The sequence below is a fragment of the Crinia signifera genome, chromosome 7 (assembly GCF_055691185.1).
Source record: "Crinia signifera chromosome 7, ASM5569118v1, whole genome shotgun sequence".
NCBI lineage: Eukaryota > Metazoa > Chordata > Amphibia > Anura > Myobatrachidae > Crinia > Crinia signifera.
The window spans coordinates 165,605,151-165,625,799 of record NC_139223.1 but is presented as its reverse complement, the minus strand read 5'-3'; the positions used below and the strand labels follow the sequence as shown (position 1 = coordinate 165,625,799).

The 20,649-nt window shown below is 46.2% G+C and overlaps 1 protein-coding gene across 1 annotated transcript; it reads right to left on the bottom strand.

Moving 5' to 3' along the window:
• Positions 1-412: 412 nt before the first annotated feature.
• Positions 413-1,351, bottom strand: LOC146021269 (putative olfactory receptor 2B3). Its single transcript, XM_083155064.1, has one exon. The coding sequence runs from the start codon at positions 1,349-1,351 to the stop codon at positions 413-415; it is 939 nt and encodes a 312-aa protein (XP_083011190.1).
• Positions 1,352-20,649: the final 19,298 nt, after the last annotated feature.

Below are 20,649 nucleotides of genomic sequence, written 5' to 3'. Positions count from 1 at the left end.
GGTGGAGGCGTACACCCCGCCATTTTCATGCGGATCGGCAGCCGTCCGTGTACGGACGGCCGTGCCGATCCGTCTTGTAGGCGGGGATTCGTCTGGTGCGGTCGGAGCCGCATATGCGGCTCGACCGCACCAACCAGAATAAGGGCCTATGTCGCAGAGTTGTGGAAGGATCATTCTTACTGTACTCACATTTGTACAGACTGGAAAACAATTAGATGGTTTGTGAATTGCATATAAATGTGTGACAGGGTGGCAAATAGGTAGTTTATTTGCAATTCAAATTTATACAGGGCGATTTTTTTCTCTCTGTGAGGTGGCTATCTACTCGAAGTCATCTTTAGTGATTAGGTCTGAATTAGGCCCTTTCCCATAAAGTAGCATTGCATTTATTTTCAATAAAATCCTAAATTTTTTAACTACAGAAACAATATCTAATTCTATATTTTAGAAAGGCCGCTTTTACGTCATTATTCCTAAGTGTGTATATGATGGGATTTAGCATTGGTGTAATAATTAGGTAAAAAATAGCAATTAATTTGTCTGTTCCTGCTAGAGTGTTTGCCCGAGGTTTCATGTATTCGGCCATAGCTGAGCCATAAAACATTATCACAACCGTCATGTGAGACATACAGGTGGAGAAAGCTTTCCGCTGCCCAGCTGAAAATGTGATTTTCAAAATGCTTATAATTATTTGAATATAAGATATTACAATACATGTAACTGGTGTTATGAGAACAATCACACCCACAACAAAAATGACTAATTCAATAAGCCAAATATTTTCACAGCTCAGTGATAATACTTCGGGCACTTCACATAAAAAAGTATTAATTTCATTATTGTCACAGCGATTTATATTGAGTGTAAGAGTCACCATTGAAGAAGAGAATATAAACCCAAATATAAATGTGCAGATAGCTAGTCTCACACAGACCATCTTACTCATGATGGTAGTGTATTGTAATGGATAACATATAGCTGCATAACGGTCATAAGCCATAACGGCAAGTAGAATACACTCTGATTGCCCTAGGGCCAGAGCAATGTACATCTGTGTTGCGCACTCAGCATAAGAAATTGTTTTCTTTACGGATATCAGATCTTTCAGCATCCTCGGCACAGTGGAAGATGTATAGCAGAGATCCAGAAACGAGAGGTTACCCAGGAAAAAATACATAGGGGTGTGAAGGGTGACATTGGATAGAATTAGAATAATGATGGAGATGTTGCCAAGTAATGTGACCATGTACACAAGTAGGAAGACAAAGAAAAGAATAACTTGTGTCCTGGGATCACTGGAAAGTCCAAGAAGAATAAATTCTTTTGCCACTGTATTATTTCTCCAAGACATTTCTAGAAATAAAATAAAAAATTATTTAATTCATCTGTTACAACATAATGTGCTTATTAAGTTTGGTTACTAAATTGTTGAAACTGTAAAGTCAATCTTCCCATAGAGACAGAACAATGTCCATCCATGTTGCATACTCAGCAAAAGAGATAGTGTTATTTACAAACATTAAGTCTTTCAGCATCCTCGGGACAGTAGAAGAGGAGGAGCAGAGATCCAGAAATGAGAGGTTGCCCAGGAAGAAGTACATTGGCGTGTGAAGGCTGACATCAGAAAGGATCAGAATAATGATGGAAATGTTTCCAATTAATATGATCATATACACAAGTAGGAAGACAAAGAAAAGAATAACTTGTGTCTTGGGATCACTGGAAAGTCCAAGAAGAATACATTCTGGTGCTACTGTATTCTTGTTCCAAGGCATTCTTTAAAATATATTGAAAATTATCTTAGTTATCTGTCATGAAATATTATGTTCATTAATGTTGTTAATTATATCTAATAAATTGAAATCGTATCACCTTAATATTACTTTTAAATATCTTCACTATAGTGCAACAGATAAAAGGTCTGTAACTTAATAAAGAGAGAGAAAAGAGGGTTTGATCCTGCACTTGAAAAAAAGATGGGCAAACAGCAATATGTTATATAAAGCTTTATCCCGAGGTATTTTCAAAGTTACCAACTAGCAAAATAAATTCCATGGGTAAAATACTCTTTGCAAGTGCCTTAAAACATGGGTTGGTAGTGGTTCCTGGATAATAGAAGACTCTTTGTTGGGGGAACTGCTTATATGATTGGAACAGTACAGTGGCGTAACTAGATATTCATAGGCCCCATAGCAAAAGTTTGTAAGGGCCCCCTATTTAGCAACTGATGGTGATACATATATGTAAAACATATTACTTAAACAGCAAAGATGGGCCCCTGCTGCTCTGGGCCCCATAGCAGCTGCACCCCTTGCACCTATGGTAGTTACGCCCTTGGAACAGTATAAGAATTAATGTACTATTAGTGAATAGGTGATTGAGTACTTTACGAGAAGATTTATGGCTACTTGGCACTGTGTATACGGTGTCTGTAATGCATGAACTCTCTACAACTATCCAGGTATCCACCACATTTTCTGTCTGCTTTGATGATAAAGTTAATGTAGCTCCCCCTTCACTTCAGTAGACATGGCAGACGTCACAAGTCTCTCTTCTTATAAGAGGCATTTGTTAATTATATCAATATCAACTATATCGTTAATGACATATTTCCCATTGTGTACACAGCTTTAAATTACATTTCTTACATTCACATCTACACAATAAACATTGCTCAAAACTGTCCTATACATAACTGCATATAAATACAACCACACAATAAAATTAAAGTAGTGACATAGGGATCACATCATAATACAATGCTGCTATTAGTCCCAGAACATTATATTCAATAAAAGGCTACACTTACATTAGAAAGGAGGTATATATTTAAAAGTAACAGAGTTCCGGAGCAAAGATTTTTGCTGATGATACTAAATTACAGTGTGCAACTAAAGTTGATTGATAATTTGCAGATTGACCCCTCACTCATTACTAATTGCCAGTGTATAAGGTACTGTAATTGGCATTTGGATTTTACAGCTCAATATGTGAATCACTAAAAGAAATGTAGCAACAAGGGGCTGAAGACTAAATACAGTGACCCTCCGTGATATTTCTTACAATCAGGGGTTAAAGTGAGGGGGGACCGGGTGGAACTGAGTTCCATCTCCTGTGTTGAAACACCATTCTTAACAATGTACTTGTTTAAAACAATTGATGGTAATCCTAAATTAAGAAGGACGTCTAGGAACAGAGCATTGTGTCCCTCCTGGAGAGGGTCATGTTGGGAGGTATGCTGCAGTACAGCAAGGTATTGCTAACAAACCTGAATAAGGCCCTATATGTGGGCCAAAGCCTTAACTCTATATGTGGATCAAAGCCTCCCATAGAAGTGGTAGAGGCAAATACAGTAGTACAATGTAAACATGCTTGGGATAGGCAATCCTGGGATTGGGATTGATATCCTTACAAAAAAAATAATGATCAAATATGGTTTGAGGTAACATGTTTAAAAAAGGGGCAGACTAGATGGGCCAAGTGGTTCTTATCTGCCGTCACATTCTATGTTTCTATGTTTCTAACTCAGAAAAGTTCTTATAAAGTTCCAGAAATGCTTTCTTATGTAATGCTTTTACAATTGCTATTATTACCTTTTTAAGTAAACACATTAGAATAATCTTTTGAAGATACCCTCACATTTAACGAATGTAGGTTCTGATATTATTGTATTTGTTATCACCTGGGGAAGACTCATCTGTAAGTGTGGTTGTGTGTGCCCACGCGAACATGTGCGTATGAAATTAAGCCTCATCCCTTATTTGTATGTTAAATAATAGTTACAATATTTCTACACTATTAAAATAATTTACTGCCTTAATCATATATTTTTATTCATGCCAAATATTTTTTCTTATCCTCTACATAAAACATTTTTTGTTAAGTCACCAACATGTTTCAGAAATAAACCAAAGCAAACTTGTATTAATTTTATTGCTCCCAACATCTAATTGCCCTTCAGCCTATAAATATTATCTGACACTTGGATAAATCTAAAGAACTGATTTTATATCTTGACTCAAAAATATCTAAAGGTTTTGCTGTGGCAATGTTAAGAAGACATACCTTATACCGGGTACAGATGCCTGGAAATGTCCAATACTGAATCATCATCATTCAGAGGAGAGATTTATAATACAGCTAAGTTATTCCTGAGTGTGTTGTAGCCTATTTTCTATGTCTCACATGTACAATTAGACCAATGTTCTACAAAAACAGAAAAACAACCCGTCTGTGTTCCGTTGCACCAAGGGAGGTTCTTCCTAGGTGATTCTTTTAAGTTGCTGCTTATGATCACTTTTGTAACTTTACTGTGGTTTATACTTTTAGAACTCCAAAATAACGGCAGATGACAGCATGTAAGGGTGGTTGCAAAGAATTATTTAATTTAAAAATTTAGTTTGAAGATAAGGGATACAGTCACAAGGTTGACCCTATTTCGGTTGACATGCATTGGATTGACCATTGAAAGTTGACAGGTCTTAGGTTGACACCTGAATTAGGACGACATGGGTAAGTTTGACAGGGTTGGGAGGTTGACACAAGCATAGTTCGACAATGGGAAGGTCAAAAGTCAAAAGGTCCACATGAAGAATTCACGTTGTTTTTTAGCCAACATGTGCCAACAGGCGGTATTCCACGCCCTGCCATCCCATTTGGCATGTTGTGAGAATAAAATAGTGTGCCGAGCGCAGCAAAGCACTATGCCCGAACCATGCCAAATGCAGGGAGCCATGCGAGGGGACGCGGTGTCCATGTCGATATTCAGGATAACAATTTTGGAAAAACTCAGGTCGACCTTTTGACTGCCAACATTCCTATAACTTGTTGACCTTTTGACCTTACCGATGTTGACCTATTTCAAGTGTTGACCTAAGCTTTGTCAACCTTCAATAGTTGACTCAGTGCATGCTGACCTAAATAGGGTCAACCCAATGGATCATACCCAACGATAATGGGCACTTCTAGGGAGGAGGAGGAGGCACTTGTGCAGATTCTGTATGTGCTCCTTCCTCTCTTACTGGCAGCCCTGTATACTGTAGGTGATAGGATCAGTAGGGGTCCCGACGCTGTCCCAAAATCTATTGTTCAAGAGCAGATCTCTTGGAAAATTGAGCTGTGGTAGGTATTGTGATTGTTTCTTAGGTACTTATGTATTTTGCTCTTAGCGTACTGGGCTATTCTACGTAGTGAAATTGCATCACATCGGATCACACGCCGTGTATGGAGCTGTGAGATGCGATGCGATGCAATACAATGTCTTTTTAGTTAATGTTAAGTGCTTATACAATAAAATATCGCATGGTATCGCATGGCACCTTACACGGCGTGCGATCCAATGCAATGTGATATTTTATTGTATGCTCAACCATGTAGTTAATATTAGCTTAGGGTTAGGGTTTGGGGTTCGGTAGCGCATGCATCTCATGCACAAAGGAGGGGTGGGTACAAGTGCGTCTTATGCACTAAAAGGGATGCATTTGCCAGTGCTCTATGTTACATACTGGCAAATGCCTCCATTTCAAACCCTCACTATCCACGTGTCCTCCCGACCTGTTCTTAACCCCCAAAATCCACGTACGCATGGAGTCAATTTTACAAAGCGTGGGCTGACGTGGATAGTGGGGGTGTTTCAGGAACACATTCACACCTGACACAACGCTGACTGACTACGCTAACTGCATAATGCTGACTGACTACGCTAACTGCATAAGCTCCAGTTAGGCGCAAATGTACACACAGTTGCAGACACAAGCTCACTACACTGACTACGCGCTGACTATGCTGACTATGGGATCATGACACTGATGCTGACAGGGACGCTCAAGTACCTAATTACCTATGATTTTGCTTATTAAAATGCAGAAAAAATATGTGTTCATCAGTGTGTCTATTAGTGTTTTATAGCGGATATCTTTATATACAATGCATATGTATATAGTGGTAGAATTCATATTTTAAAGATTGTAAGCTTATCTAGACTTGAATAAGGCTTTTGATACTGTGCAGCATCGCAGACTGTTGAATAAACTTGAAAGCTTGGGATTGGATTTTATGAGGGTTAAATGGATAAGATCTTGGTTGCAGGACAGAAAACAGAGAGTTGTAGTAAACGGAGAACAGTCACAGGTACTTGGACCAGTGCTTTTAAATATCTTTATTGGTGACATTGTAAATGGAATTGAGGGTAAAATGTGCCTTTTTTCAGATGACTCAAAGGTATGCAACAGGGTAGGCACACAAGAAGGGGTAAAAATAAGATTGATGATCTAGGTAGATTAGAATAATGGTCAAGAGCATGGCAACTACAGATTAATGCCAACAAATGCAAAATTATGCACTTGGGTATCAAAGACTACATATAGTATAAATGGCACTATAATGGAAACTACTGAGGAAGAGAGGGATGTAGGTGTCACTATTTCAGGGGACTTAATGGCAGGTAGGAAATGTAACAAAGCAATGAAGAAGGCAAGTCAGATGCTTGGTTGCATAGGGAGAGGTATCAGCAGTAGAAAGAAAGAAGTAATAATGCCACTGTAAAGGTCATTGGTACGACCTCATCTAGAGTACTGTGTTCAGTTCTGGAGGCCATATCTCCAGAAGGATATAAATACATTAGAAGGGCAATTAAAAGAAGGGCAACTAAAATGGTGCATGGCCTACATCACAAAACGTACCAGGAAAGACTAAAATATCTTAATATGTATACTTTAGAGCAGAGCAGGGAAAGGGGGGACATGATAGAAACTTTCAAATATATCAAGGGTTTTAACAAGGTATAGGTGGGAGACATTCTTCACAGGAAAAGGACAAGATAGACAAAATAATACGTTACTAGCACCACTGGTGTTCACAAACTTTCATACACCCAATGTGAATGGAGATGAAATATAAATGATAAAGTCACAAAAACAGGGGAAATATCCCTTTAAATTTGGGAAGATGTCTTTAATCAAAAAAACAGGTCACCGTCAATTCCATATGCTCTAAATAGAGACACAAAGAAAAGTGTGATATTTGAAACACACACTAGAGAAAAAAGTAAGCAATTGTGTGAGTGCACTATGGAGTCATATAATGAAAAGTAAGATATAACTTTTATTATTTCCAATTAAAATGTGAAATATTAAAAACAGTAGGTAAAAGAAAGAATAGAAAAAAGTGTTTTAAAATACAAGTAACCACTGCCTATCTTCATGAGAATTCCAGGACAATTTGTTTCTCCTTTAATGTGCTTAATATTATGCTTAAATGTATCAGATTGGTACAGTATCTCTTCAGACAGAGGAGGTTATTCTGATCGGAGCGGCCAAACGTGCGTACGTTCGCCATTAACGTACGCTAGCCGTACGCGGCCGTTAGGGTTAGGTCCACCCACAAATCAGCCGCTTACTTACGGGCAGAAATACCGTAGAAGGGGAGTGGCGAACAAATGAGCGTACGGCAACGTACGCGGACGGCCCAGCCCCTGCACTCCGACAACAGGCGTACAACTGAGCGTACGGCGCCGTTTACGGACGTCTTTCGTCCGTCTCCCCACCGACTTCTTGCGGAGATCTGAGCGTACGCCAGTTTGCACGGACGGGTCCCTATTGTTTTCAATAGAAAAGTCAGCTTATGTCACCGCTCGTGAGCAGGGGCTGGCTGGCAACTTTTAGCCTGGGGGGCAAGTCCAGAGTACTGGCCCATAAGAACAGCGCATCGTTAAATTTAGGTTTTTCGTTTAAAAAATATGTATTAATAAAAAAATAGGCCTGGAGTTAATTATACCAAAGACACTTTATTAGTATAACTTTGACAGGCTGCTCCCCCTGCATAATAATACCGGGAAACCGCAGGCTGCTCCCCCTGCATAATAATACCAGGACACCGCAGGCTGCTCCCCTTGGATAATTATACCAGGACACCGCAGGCTGCTCCCCTTGGATAATTATACCAGGACACCGCAGGCTGCTCCCCTTGGATAATTATACCAGGACGCCGCAGGCTGCTCCCCCTGCATAATACCAGGACACCGCAGGCTGCTCCCCTGTATAATTATACTAGGACACCACAGGCTGATCCCCCTGTATAATTATACCAGGACACCACAGGCTGCTCCCACTGTATAATTATACCAGGACACCACAGGCTGTATGTGTCCTGGTAATAATTATACAGGGGGAGTAGCCTGTGGTGTCCTGGTAATAATTATACAGGAGGGGCAGCCTGTGGTGTCCTGGTAATAATTATACAGGGGGAGCAGCCTGTGGTGTCCTGGTATAATTATACAGGGGGAGCAGCCTGTGGTGTCCTGATATAATTATACCAGGACACCACAGGCTGCTCCCCCTGTATAATTATACCAGGACACCACAGGCTGTATGTGTCCTGGTAATAATTATACAGGGGAGCAGCCTGTGGTGTCTTGATAAAATTATACAGGGGGAGCAGCCTGTGGTGTCCTGGTAGAATTATATAGGGGGAGCAGCCTGTGGTGTCCTAGTATAATTATACAGGGGGAGCAGCCTGTGGTGTCCTGGTATAATTATATCAGGACACCACAGGCTGCTCCCCCTGTATAATTATTACCAGGACAACACAGGCTGCTCCCCCTGTATAATTATTACCAGGACAACACAGGCTGCTCCCCCTGTATAATTATTGCCTGTGGTGTCCTGGTATAATTATACAGGGGGAGCAGCCTGTGGTGTCCTGATAATAATTATACAGGTGGAGCATTCTGTGGTGTCCTGGTATAATTATACAGGGGGAGCAGCCTGTGGTGTCCTGATATAATTATAATTATACCAGGACACCACAGGCTGCTCCCCCTGTATAATTATACCAGGACACCACAGGCTGCTCCCCCTGTGGTATCCTGGTATAATTATCAGGACACCACCGGCTGCTCCCCCTGTATAATTATTTCTTGGACACCACAGGCTTCCCCCCCCCCCCATAAAAACTTCTAATAAATGTCACCTCACTAGCCTGTCACAGGCACTTCAGTGCCTTTGAAGTTTTGCCGGCCGGGTCCGTGCTGCAATGCTGCGGCGGCTCCTGCCTGTCTGACTCTGTCCTGCATTCCCGCGTTGCCTCTCTCTCTCTCGCAGGCGCAGCTCTCGCTCCGTCCTCCGAGTATATTGACTGTCCTCCTCCATCCTCCTCCCCTTCCACCCCTAGACGCACGGGTGGGTGGTGTCGGCGCCGGGCCCTGCCCTGCACATAGGAGACAATGTCCTCATGCAGGACGCCGGCGGCCATGTTCATGTAGCCGCGGCGCCGTATACACAGGAGTACAGGACTGGAGGAGGAGGTAATGAGGCGGCCCGCACCATTACTTGTTAGAGCGGCCCGGGGGACACATGGCCCCCTGCCCCCCGGCCCAGCCCGCCCCTGCTCGTGAGAGTGAGCGTACGTCCGTGTACGCTGACATACCCTTCATATATATGGACCTGCAAATCTTGGCTTTCAACTCTAATTATGAAAATTAATTAATTGATTGAATTAATTAATGTGCAAAATAGTGGCCATGGGCTTAAAACATTGCTGAAACATCCTTTGTAGGTGTTAGATGTGGTTTATGTTATTGTATCATAAATACAAAACCTATGTTTGTATTAGAGTGAACACGTTGACACATGTCGACTTGTGTAGATTGAGTGTGCTACTGTGTAAAGTCTATGAAAGCACGTAGTGAATGTGTCGACCTGTTTAACAAATACCTACCTTAGCATATATAAGCAGGTCTTACAAAGATTCTTACCTTAAATTAAACAAACCTTGAAATGTAGAGAAGTATAGAAAGATAACCTTCCAATGTGTTAGAGTGCTGTGTGTGGCTTGCAGGTAGTGAATTCATGGTTTTGACTTAATAGACTGCAGCATTGCTTATTACATTCAGGTGTATGTGTTTGGTAGTAATCCGCGTAAATTAGCTAACCCAGGCGCACGCTGGCATGCGGTATCTGTAGGGGTGGTTTGAGATGTCGGTTGGCGGCCGCCTGTTTTGTGTCCGAAATAAGCGGTGCTTTAGTCGATCGTGCGGTAGTAGCACCGCTCATTTTTGGTGCACACCCCCGTGTACGCCCATATTTACGCCCATTTTCCCTCATTATTTCGGCCGCTCCCATCAACACGCCCCTATGCCGCCCCCATTACCCGTACACTCGCGTACAGGTTTTTTCGCACGTTGAGACCCGGCCGTAAGCATTGTGGAGTGTTCGCGCCGGCGCATTAGCGTATCTGCACATGCGCAGATCATGAAAAACACCGGGACGTACGCGTACGGCCCGGCCGCTCCAACCAGAATAAGGCCCAGAATGTAGCAGGATAATTGTATCTTTGTATGCTCACTGCTACTGTCCCAGAGAGCAACAAGTTTCACTTTTATTGAGTATTCTTATAGCACAATTAGACAATACATGCATTTAACATTATGGAGAACCAGCGCTAGAGTTGAAAAGGGATTATTCGCATTTAAGCCCTGTACACATGGGGGAGATATATTGCTCAGCAATATATTGCTCAGCAATATATTGCCGAGCAATAAATTGCTCTGTGTCTCCTGTTCATCAGCGACCAGAGATGGTCGCCGATGAAAAATCCACTGCCGGGGGGAGCCCAGCAGTGGAAATCAGCTGGTCGCAGGAGCATGTTCCTGCGACCAGCGATCACTACAGGGGTAAAAACGTGAGCGCGCACCCGGCGATATATCGCCGGTGCACACTCCCATCGCGGGCAATATGGTCGCTCAACGACCATATTGCCTGCGATATTACACAAAATTACCCCCGTGTGTGCGCACCTTTAGACTGTGCTTTATGATAATTATTATTCAGACCCAATATGCACTATATTCCTTCTCCTAATGGATAGCTTTAATTATAATTATATAACTGTGAACTGTGTTCCATGTCAGGATATATATACAGAATGGTGTACTAAACTCCTAATCAGTGGTCTATAACACAGTTAACCATTCCATGTCAGTTTCCTGCATGTGTATGGAGAAATAGCGCTAGAGTCAGACAGGGGTTAACCACACTTACAATGGGCAGTGTGACAGCCTATTGTAACGTGTGTTCTCTCTGCTGTCTATCCCTCGGAGTATAACAATATTTTAATCTCCTTGTGCGCTATATCATTTCTCCTATTGTCCTATTTGTGCAATGTGTGTATAACTGAGTGGGTGAAGCCGGAGAGTTTTCAGCTTACAGGCAATCCCGCCTATCATATATATCACTGTTTCCGCTCACACGCTTATTATAGGGATTTGAATTATCCCCGTTGCTCTCTGCTTTAAACACGCTGCAGTGTTCTATCACTTGTGAGAGTCTAGGTACTTGTGGATTATCACGTCTCCCACGATGGCCATCGTACATGAAAAAATCGCATCGCATGCGATTTTTCACTGAAAAGCATCCAAATTGGAATTAGTATGAAACATGTTCAATGGCATTTTTGAGGCTGTACCACCCCCACTATCAACGCGAACCTGAAGCGTGGCGAGCGCAGCGGTACGCGTCCTACGACCTTTTCATACCCCCACTATCCACGTCGGCGTGGAGTTGAGAATAGAAAGTGTGGCGAGCGCAGCGAGCCACCGAGCCCGAAGAGTGGCGAGCGGACGCGGATACCTTCACATGTATACGCGTCCCCTCACGGGCTTCACAGGTGTCCGCGTCCGCTCGCCACGCTTCGGGCTCGGTGGCTCGCTGCGCTCGCCACACTTTCTATTCTCAACTCCACGCCGACGTAGATAGTGGGGGTATGAAAAGGTCGTAGGACGCGTACCGCAGCCCCTTGCGGGCTCGCCACGCTTCGGGTTCGCGTTGATAGTGGGGGTGGTACAGCCTCAAAAATGCCATTTGGGGGCCATTGAACATGTTTCATACTAATTCCAATGCATTTGGATGCTTTTCAGTGAAAAATCGCATGCGATGCGATCGCATGCGATTTTGTCAAAAACGGCAACAATCGCATCGCATGCCACTATATATGGCATGCGATGGCATGCGATGGGAGCCGTGATAATCCACAAGTACCGTAGTCTACGTGGAGGGATCCGTGGGTAGCACCTCCAAATATTATTAGAAAGAAATAATTTCCCTAGATAATTGTTACTAATTGGAGGAAAGAGTGTCAAGATTAGAATAATTTGGACTGGTGCGGGATTCATCATTGCAATATATTGCAATATATTTGCAATATATTTGGTAAATAGAAACATTTAATAGGGATGTGCACTTACAGACGTTGACATTTAAAAAAGCATAATACTGATTTCCCAAGGCAATACAGCAGTCAAATGTGTCCCAGATGTAAAAGGGAATGGCAGGCTCCAGGTCCGGACCAAAGAGGTGCACCAACAAACGACCAGCGTGGCTACCATGGGATAACAGTAAAATAACAGGAGGCAGGCACACTTAATGCGTTTCTGAACATAAGTCCTTCATCAGAAAAAGGAGCAACAGAACACGAGGACATGAGCTGAAACTAGAGGGAGGAAGGTTCAGGAGAAATTTGAGGAAGAATTACTTCACAGAAAGAGTAGTGGATAAGTGGAATAGCCTCCCATCAGAGGTGGTAGAGGCTAAGACAGTAGAGCAATTTAAACATGCTCGGGATAGGCATATTGATATCCTTACAAAAAATAAGGATCAAATATGGTTTGAGGTAACATGTTTAAAAAAGGGGCAGACTAGATGGGCCAAATGGTTCTTATCTGCTGTCACCTTCTATGTTTCTACATTTCTACTTATGGTCCCTTTATTTTACAGTATTATCACTTACCACTTTAAGTATTTTGATTATCAAATGGATAGTCTTAGTTTGTACTGTTACTATTTGAAATCTGGAATTTAATATTAAAATGTTTTTGTTCAGCTACATTTTGCAATCATTTTATGCAATGGTTTGTAATAGAGGAAAACTCAAATAATTGATTGCTATCTCCATATTACAAATTGATGATTTTTATCAAGGCTAAAGTTTAAAAATCATGTTAGGTGTGAGTATATATGTATTGTAAAACAAGTCACAATGATGACCAAAAAATGAATCATCACCTCATGTATCTTTGCCGCCCCAAGCAGTTGCTGCCCCATGGCACTTGCCTCAAATACTTAGTTGGAACTTCAGTACTGATTGTGTTATGTGTGGGCTAACTATGTAATTTAATGTATTTTTAGAAAGAAAAAAAAAATAGGTACTTATGTAGTATCTGGGCGTCCGATTTTGTGATTGTATGCCTTACCTTAAGGCATACAATCAGATGCGATGCGATTCGATGCGATTTTGCATAGGATTCAATGTTAAAAAGGTCCTGTTCATTTCCCCACTATCCAAGTGGGCATAGAGTTGATTTTATATAGCGTGGCGAGCGCAGCGAGCCACCGAGCCCGAAGCGTGGCGAGCGAACGCATATTTCTTAAAAAGTATTCAGTGTCCCCTCGCGGGGCTCGCTACGCTCGCCACGCTTCGGGCTCGGTGGCTCGCTACGCTCGCCACAGGTTTATATCCAACTCCATGCCCACTTGGATAGTGGGGAAAGGAAAAGGATCCCTTTTTCCCATTGAATTCCATGTTAAAATGGACTCAGACCATTTTAACATTGAATCCTATGGAAAAATCTTGACCATCGCATCGCATACGATTTGGTCGCATGCGATGCGATGCGATCCGATTTCTAAATCGGACGCCCAGATACTACATAAGTACCAAAAAATATTATAAATGTATGAATATTTTAATAGTTAAAATTGTTTTAAATTGCTATTAAACACATCATTTTTGTTGATGTTATGAATGAGTCAAATAGAGTATTGTATGTGCATTACTGGTTGAAAGCGTTGCTACATTATTTGTATGTGCTGTATGGATTTGTGTTTGTTGAGTATGTGTGAGGTTTATGTATACACTTATGTTTTGTTTGATAATACCAATGTATTGGGGAAATTTAATTTAGAATGATATTTTTGGTGTAAATGATATTATCATATTTATGTGGTGGGTGGTTGTGTCCTAGGATCTATATTTAACAATGATTACAATGTTTGTACATGACTTTAATTTTTATCTCAAAACTATGGTTGTTATCCAATGGATGTTATCCAATTAGCCTATCTTACTATTTCCTGCTGTTTTTGGCTGAAAAATGTTCTATTTTGTATCCAAAAACAGGAAGGAACTGGAATAATTTTCTGAAACTGTATGTTTTTACAAACGCTCTAGATCAAAAATATAATGATTGGATGTTAATAACATTATCAATAATTGGCTATCATTTTGGACCAGATTATCTAAGCTTCAAAAGTGATAAAATGGAGAGTGATAAACAGCCAGCCAATCAGCTCCTACCTGCCGTGTCACAGACTGTGTTTGAAAAATATCAGACAGGAGCTGATTGGCTGGCTGTTTATCACTCTCCATTTTATCACTTTTGAAGTTTAGAGAATCTGGCCCTTTATCGTGCATATAATTGTAACTTGTATTATTATGTACAGTACCCAGGGCTATTTTTGTGCAGGCTCCAGCAGGAACTGTGGCCCTTAAGAAAACCGATGGCTGAATAAGCTGGAGGTAACATAAACTACCGAAGGAGTCTGAGATGCCTGCACTTTGGTTGTGGTTTATGTTTAGGCTATGATGCTGCAGCTATAGCCAATTAGGGAGTAGGGAGGAGTTTCCTGTTGTAGGAATAGCCAGAGGTCAGGTGATCTGCACTCTGGTCCGGTTTTCCAAGGAGCAGGTTGGTTTCAGACTCTCTCCTGTACTTATTCCTCTGTCATCCTCACTTATTCCTTCTACTGTCAAAGCTACTTCTCTCCCTTTGCCTTCCACATACCTCTTTCTCTTCTGTCAGGCTGCTCCTTGGGGGATTTGGTGCCAGATAGTGTAACGCTGCTGCTGCCAGGCCTAGCCATGCCGCGCCCGCGGAGAAACATCCATCCTCCCTCCCGTTTTGCACAGCCCGGCTCCCCCTCTGATCCCCCAACGGCTAGCGTCACGCAGGCCGGGCGGGGAGGCAGAGCGGCGGCGAGAGCGGGTCCACAGCGGCGGGGCGCGAGATCCGCGTCATCGGCTGATGACGCAGCGGCACGCGGTGCTAGGCCGCAAGCTAATAGAGCGAGTAGCGCTCCTGCCCGGGGTAGCGGAGGCACCCCTGGCGGAGGTAGTCAGCGGGGCAGGCGCACGCGGTCTCAGGGTCCCGCAGCAGCAGTCACAGGTGCATCCGCGCCCATCCAAGATGGCCGCCGGACGCGAGCTGCGGGTCCTGGGACACAGCACAGGGGCTCTCCTGCTCAGTCAGCCAGTCCTACATTGCCCACACAGGGCCACCCCTCCACGGGGTCCCCCATGACTCCCTTAAGGAGGGCAAGGAGCGGGTGGCTCTCTAGGGCGCGCTTGCTATCCCAGCGCGTCAGGCTATCACAGGCAGCGCAGGCTATTTCAGCCACGGCTGCAGAGGCAGTGTCCCCTGGAGTTGCGCAGGCGCCCTCCACAGAAGTAGATATGGCAGTGGTGCGGCAGCTGGTGGCGATGCTGACGCCGAGGGCGGGTCAGCAACCGATACAGTCAGGGCCTGGGACTCTAGCTACTACTGTCCTCCCTTCTGTTCCTTCTATCCGGGACCCTGCGGCACACGTGCTGGCAGCTCTGGGCACGCCTTTCGCGAATATGGCTTCCACACCGCCAAGGGACGCAGTCGTGCCGACACCATCGCAGCACCAGGCAGAGGAGGCCATTGCCGGGCCGTCAGAGGTGGCTGGTCCCTCCGGAACAGCAGGTGCGGCTACAGCGGGAGCTGTGTCAGGTGGGTCAGCTAGAGCACGCAAGAAGCGCAGGCGCAGGTATTCCCGTACATCCTCCTCCTCGGGGTCAGAGTCCGTGACCTCCGGCGAGGAGGGGGGACGCAGATCCAGGCACAGGCACAGACGCTCTAGGAGACACCGGAGGCGCTCGCAGTCCTCCAGTGGCGACTCGGGCTCCCCGTTGTTTCCTAGGGGGCAGGTGGTCCACTGCGAGAATACGGCAGTACTAAGAGGCCTCAGGCGCAGCGTAAGGGATAGGATAAGGGAGGGCAGATACGTCAGCTTCTTTACCATGACTGCGCAGGATGAGAAAGATTACCGCGAGGCAAAGCGTAAAGGGGGGATTGGCGAGGCAGCCTACTGCACGTATCAGAGGTGGCAGGTGGGGCTGTTTATGTTTGCTGCATGCTACTTGGAGACCAGACCCCAGGAGCATATGAATGTCATTAGATACATCCATATGATGCACGCCATGTATATGGACGACGGCGAGAACGTCTGGCGGGCTTATGACGAGCAATTCCGACGGAAGCAGTCGGGTTGTGAGATCATGGCCCTTGGCGCTAAGGATGTCGAGGTATGGATGGGTAAGAAACCGTCGGTTTCGACCTCCGCCGCCCCGGCTCCGGTGGTGTCAACACCTGCGTCAGCCCCACGCAGGGCCCCCTCGTCCTTTCGCGGGGGCTCTGGAGGGGGGCAGTCGGCGGGCAGATGCTTTGCTTACAACGGGGCAGGATGTGCAGCGGGTTCCCGCTGTAAGTTTCGTCACCAATGCTCAAAGTGCTGGGGAGGACACCCGGTTAAGGAGTGCACGCGTGGCAAGCAGGCTGGGGGGGCACCCAGGCAAAATGCCGGGGCCAACCCAGCCCCTGCTCCCCCTCAGTAAGGCCCCGTCTCCCGTGAGGGGCGACCGCCTAGCCAGTTGGCTGGGGCGTTACCCCCTCCGAGATGAAGCGCAGTTTCTGGCCGCGGGTTTCTCGGAAGGATTCCTCCTCCCCATTCAGGGGGAGGTGGCGTCCGGGTCCCCGAGAAACCCGAAGTCAGCAATCGACATGCCTCATGTCGTCCTGGAGAAGGTCGAGAAGGAGGTAAAATTGGGCAGGATGGTGGGTCCATTTCCTGAACCACCGGTTCAGGGTTTGGTACTGTCACCTATTGGAGTAGTCCCCAAGAAAGAGACAGGCAAGTTTCGCCTGATACAGCATCTGTCCCACCCACCTGGATTGTCTGTAAATGATGCAATTCCTATGGAATTGTGTCACGTACGGTACCAATCCTTCGAGGAGGCTTTAGCTATTGTGCGCGGCTTCGGGGGGCGGGCCCTGCTAGGCAAGGTGGACATCGAGTCGGCATTCCGACTGCTGCCCCTGCACCCGGACTCCTTTAGGTTCATGGGATTTAGGCTGCCTTCAGGTTATTATGTAGACCGTTGCCTGCCTATGGGCTGCTCGGTGTCCTGCGCCTACTTTGAGTGTTTTAGCAGCTTCCTGCATTGGTGCGTCACGGAGTATACGGGCGAGCCGGGGGTCGCCCATTATTTGGACGACTTCCTGTGCGTAGGCCCGGCTGATTCCCCGCGTTGCGGGGCTCTCCTGAACGCAATGCAGCAGCTGTTCTTACATTTCGGAGTCCCAGTCGCGGAGGGCAAGACAGAGGGGCCGACTGAGTGCCTTTCATTCTTGGGCATTGAGATTGACACGCGGGCCGGGTGCTGCAGGTTGCCCCTTGATAAGCTTGCACGGCTGCAAGGGGCGATCTCCCAGTCCCTGGCCTCCGGCAAACTCCGGGTACGCCAGCTACAGTCCCTACTGGGCCTGTTTCACTTCTCCTGCAGGGTTATCCCCATGGGGAGGGTGTTCTGTCGGAAACTGGAACTGGCCATGGCAGGTCCAAATAGGCCCCAATTCTTTGTCCGCCTGAATGCGGAGCTCAAAAGGGATCTTAGAGTCTGGGATGTTTTCCTTCGCGACTTCAACGGTGTGTTGCTGTGGCCTAGCCCTCCGCGGTACAGCGAGGAATTGCAGCTATACACCGATGCGGCCGGGGGAATCGGCTTTGGAGCCTTCCTGCACGGCTCTTGGTGCGCTGAGACATGGCCGGAGGAATGGGCCCTAGAGGGCCTCACCAGGAACATGCTTCTGCTGGAGCTGTTCCCTATTGTGGTGGCCCTGGAACTGTGGGGCAACCGCCTACGTGATGCCTGCATCACCTTCTGGTGTGATAACCTGGGGGTGGTGCAGGCCATCAACAGACAGAGCTCTTCTTCTCTGCCCGTTGTGCGCTTGCTCTCTCGCCTTGTATTGGTATGTCTGCGGCTTAACCTGCATTTTGTGGCCAGGCACGTTCCCGGGGTGGACAACTCGGTGGCCGACGCCCTGTCCAGGCGTGACTGGGCTAGGTTCCGGTCCCTAGCTCCGGGAGCGGATTTGGTTGGTGAGCCGTGTCCTCCTTATGTTTGGCAGGTCATCAGGCCGGCATGGAGGAACTAGCCATGCGGGCTATTGCTCCAAGGACGCTGCGTTGTTACCAAGCTGGCTGGCTGGAATGGGAACAATTCAGAATGTCCGCGTCACAGCAAGGTAAGGCCCCGGGCGACGCCATGCTGGCGTTTGTGTGGAGTTTGTACTCCGGAGGGCGGACTGTGTCAGCCGTGAGACGGCTGTTGGCCGGCGTGTCGTTCTTCTCATCGCTGTATGGGAGATCGGACCCCGGTCGGTCTTTTCTTGTGTCTCGGGCCCTGAGGGGCTGGCGGCGCGCTTCCCCTGTGGCTCCAGATAGCAGAAGGCCCATTGACGTGTCCCTGCTGCCTCCCTTATTGGGGGCGGTTTGGGATGTATGTCACTCTGAGTATGAGGTCCGACTGTTTCGCTTGGCATATGCCATGGCATTCCATGGAGCTTTCAGGGTCGGCGAGCTGGTAGCCCCATCGAGGCATCGACCTCCTCCTCTGTTGTTAGAGGATGTATTGATACAGGGCGATTTGGTTTGGTGCCGGGTAAGACGTTCCAAGACGGATCAGACTGGGAGAGGCCAATGGCTGTCACTGCAACCGTGCCCGGTGGAAGGGATTTGCCCAGTGGTGATGGCAAGCGCCTACGCCCTGCTGCGTCCTGACCGCCCTGGGGCATGGTTAATGCATGAAGACGGCTCTTCATTGACAAAATACCAGTTCTGCCATGTTTTGCGACGTGCCCTGGGATCTCTTGGCCTGGATCCGCGGGAGTTTGGGACACACTCCTTTCGGATCGGGGCGGCCACATCTGCTGCTGCTGGGGGTCAATCCGACGCAGAGATACAGTCTCTGGGTCGATGGCGCTCGGCAGCGTTCCGCAGATACATTCGGCCTGGCCTGTCTCTCCATCTGCAAGACTGTAACCGACTGGACGCATAAGTACTCGTCTCACTTTAGCGGGAGTCTTGAGGTGGTCCACTTTCCCCCGGGGGCACAATTCGGCTTAATTCCAATCTGACATGGCGTCCTGGTTAGTTTACTCCGGGGGTTTTTTCTGTGCAGTGTGCCTCAAGGTCTGGTCGGTTACGGTTTCTTTATCTTTGCCTTCTCCGGTGTGGTTGGTCTGTTAAGTGAGGTGTGATTTTGATGGCATGTGTCCTAACCTGTTTACATCTTTCAGGTCGCAGGGACTCCAAGACGGTGTGGGTGATGGGACACTCTTTTGTCCACTGGGCATCAATGGCGTGCGGCAGTTTGAATGAAAGTATGCAAGTGAAAGCTCAGAATGTGCGTTGGTTGTGTGTGCGAGGCATGCGTTGGGGAGCGCTACAGGGCCTTTTGCTGAGGTCGGTGCGGGACTTTGGAGTCCCTGAGGTGCTAATTTTGCACCTGGGCGGAAACGATCTAGGCCAATGCACCGCCTTAGAACTGCGGTCGATTATCATCAGAGACCTGCATATTGTGGCTCAGGCGCTCCCTTGCTGCAAACTGATTTGGTCCTCAATGATTCCTAGGCGAGTCTGGAGGAATGCTAGGTCAGGGCCCCGCTTGGATAGCGCACGGAGAAAGGTCAATGCTGCGGTGCAGCGATACCTGTTGGCTAATGGGGGAGGGGTCATCAGGCATGACTCCATCACCTATAAGCGGGGTTCCCTGTATAGGCCGGACGGTGTCCATCTGAGTCCTGAAGGAATGGCCATATTCCTGGACGATTTGTTTAGAGGTTTTTAGTGGATGTGTTGTTGTTTAGTAAGTGCTGAGCGTTTAGGGTGGCGGTGCTGCAGCCTAAGGCTTGGCTTGTGGCGGTAAAGAACGGTCCTTGTTCAAATGAAGTGTTATGAGGATAGTGGGGTGCGCTCTCCCGTCAATGATACGCTTGTAGCCCATGCCCCTTGGACAGGGGTGGGATACACCACTTGCCCGAGTGGGTAGCGTGGGAGAGTTGAACACCAATGATGTATGAATGGTGTGATGTCATCTTACCCCTCCTTTTCTCTATGACCGTTCTTTAGGGCCGCCACCCTCTTCTATAGATTAATATATATAGTTGTCAATTAATAAATTTGACATTCATTATTTGAAACGCCAGCACTTGTGTCTGTCTCTTTATTTGTAGTGTTAAGTTAGATAAGTTTAGATAAGTTATTAAAGTGTTATGGCATAAAGATTGCCGATGGTACGTTTAAGAAAACCGATGGCTGAATAAGCTGGAGGTAACATAAACTACCGAAGGAGTCTGAGATGCCTGCACTTTGGTTGTGGTTTATGTTTAGGCTATGATGCTGCAGCTATAGCCAATTAGGGAGTAGGGAGGAGTTTCCTGTTGTAGGAATAGCCAGAGGTCAGGTGATCTGCACTCTGGTCCGGTTTTCCCCACCCACCCTCCCTCCCTATTTT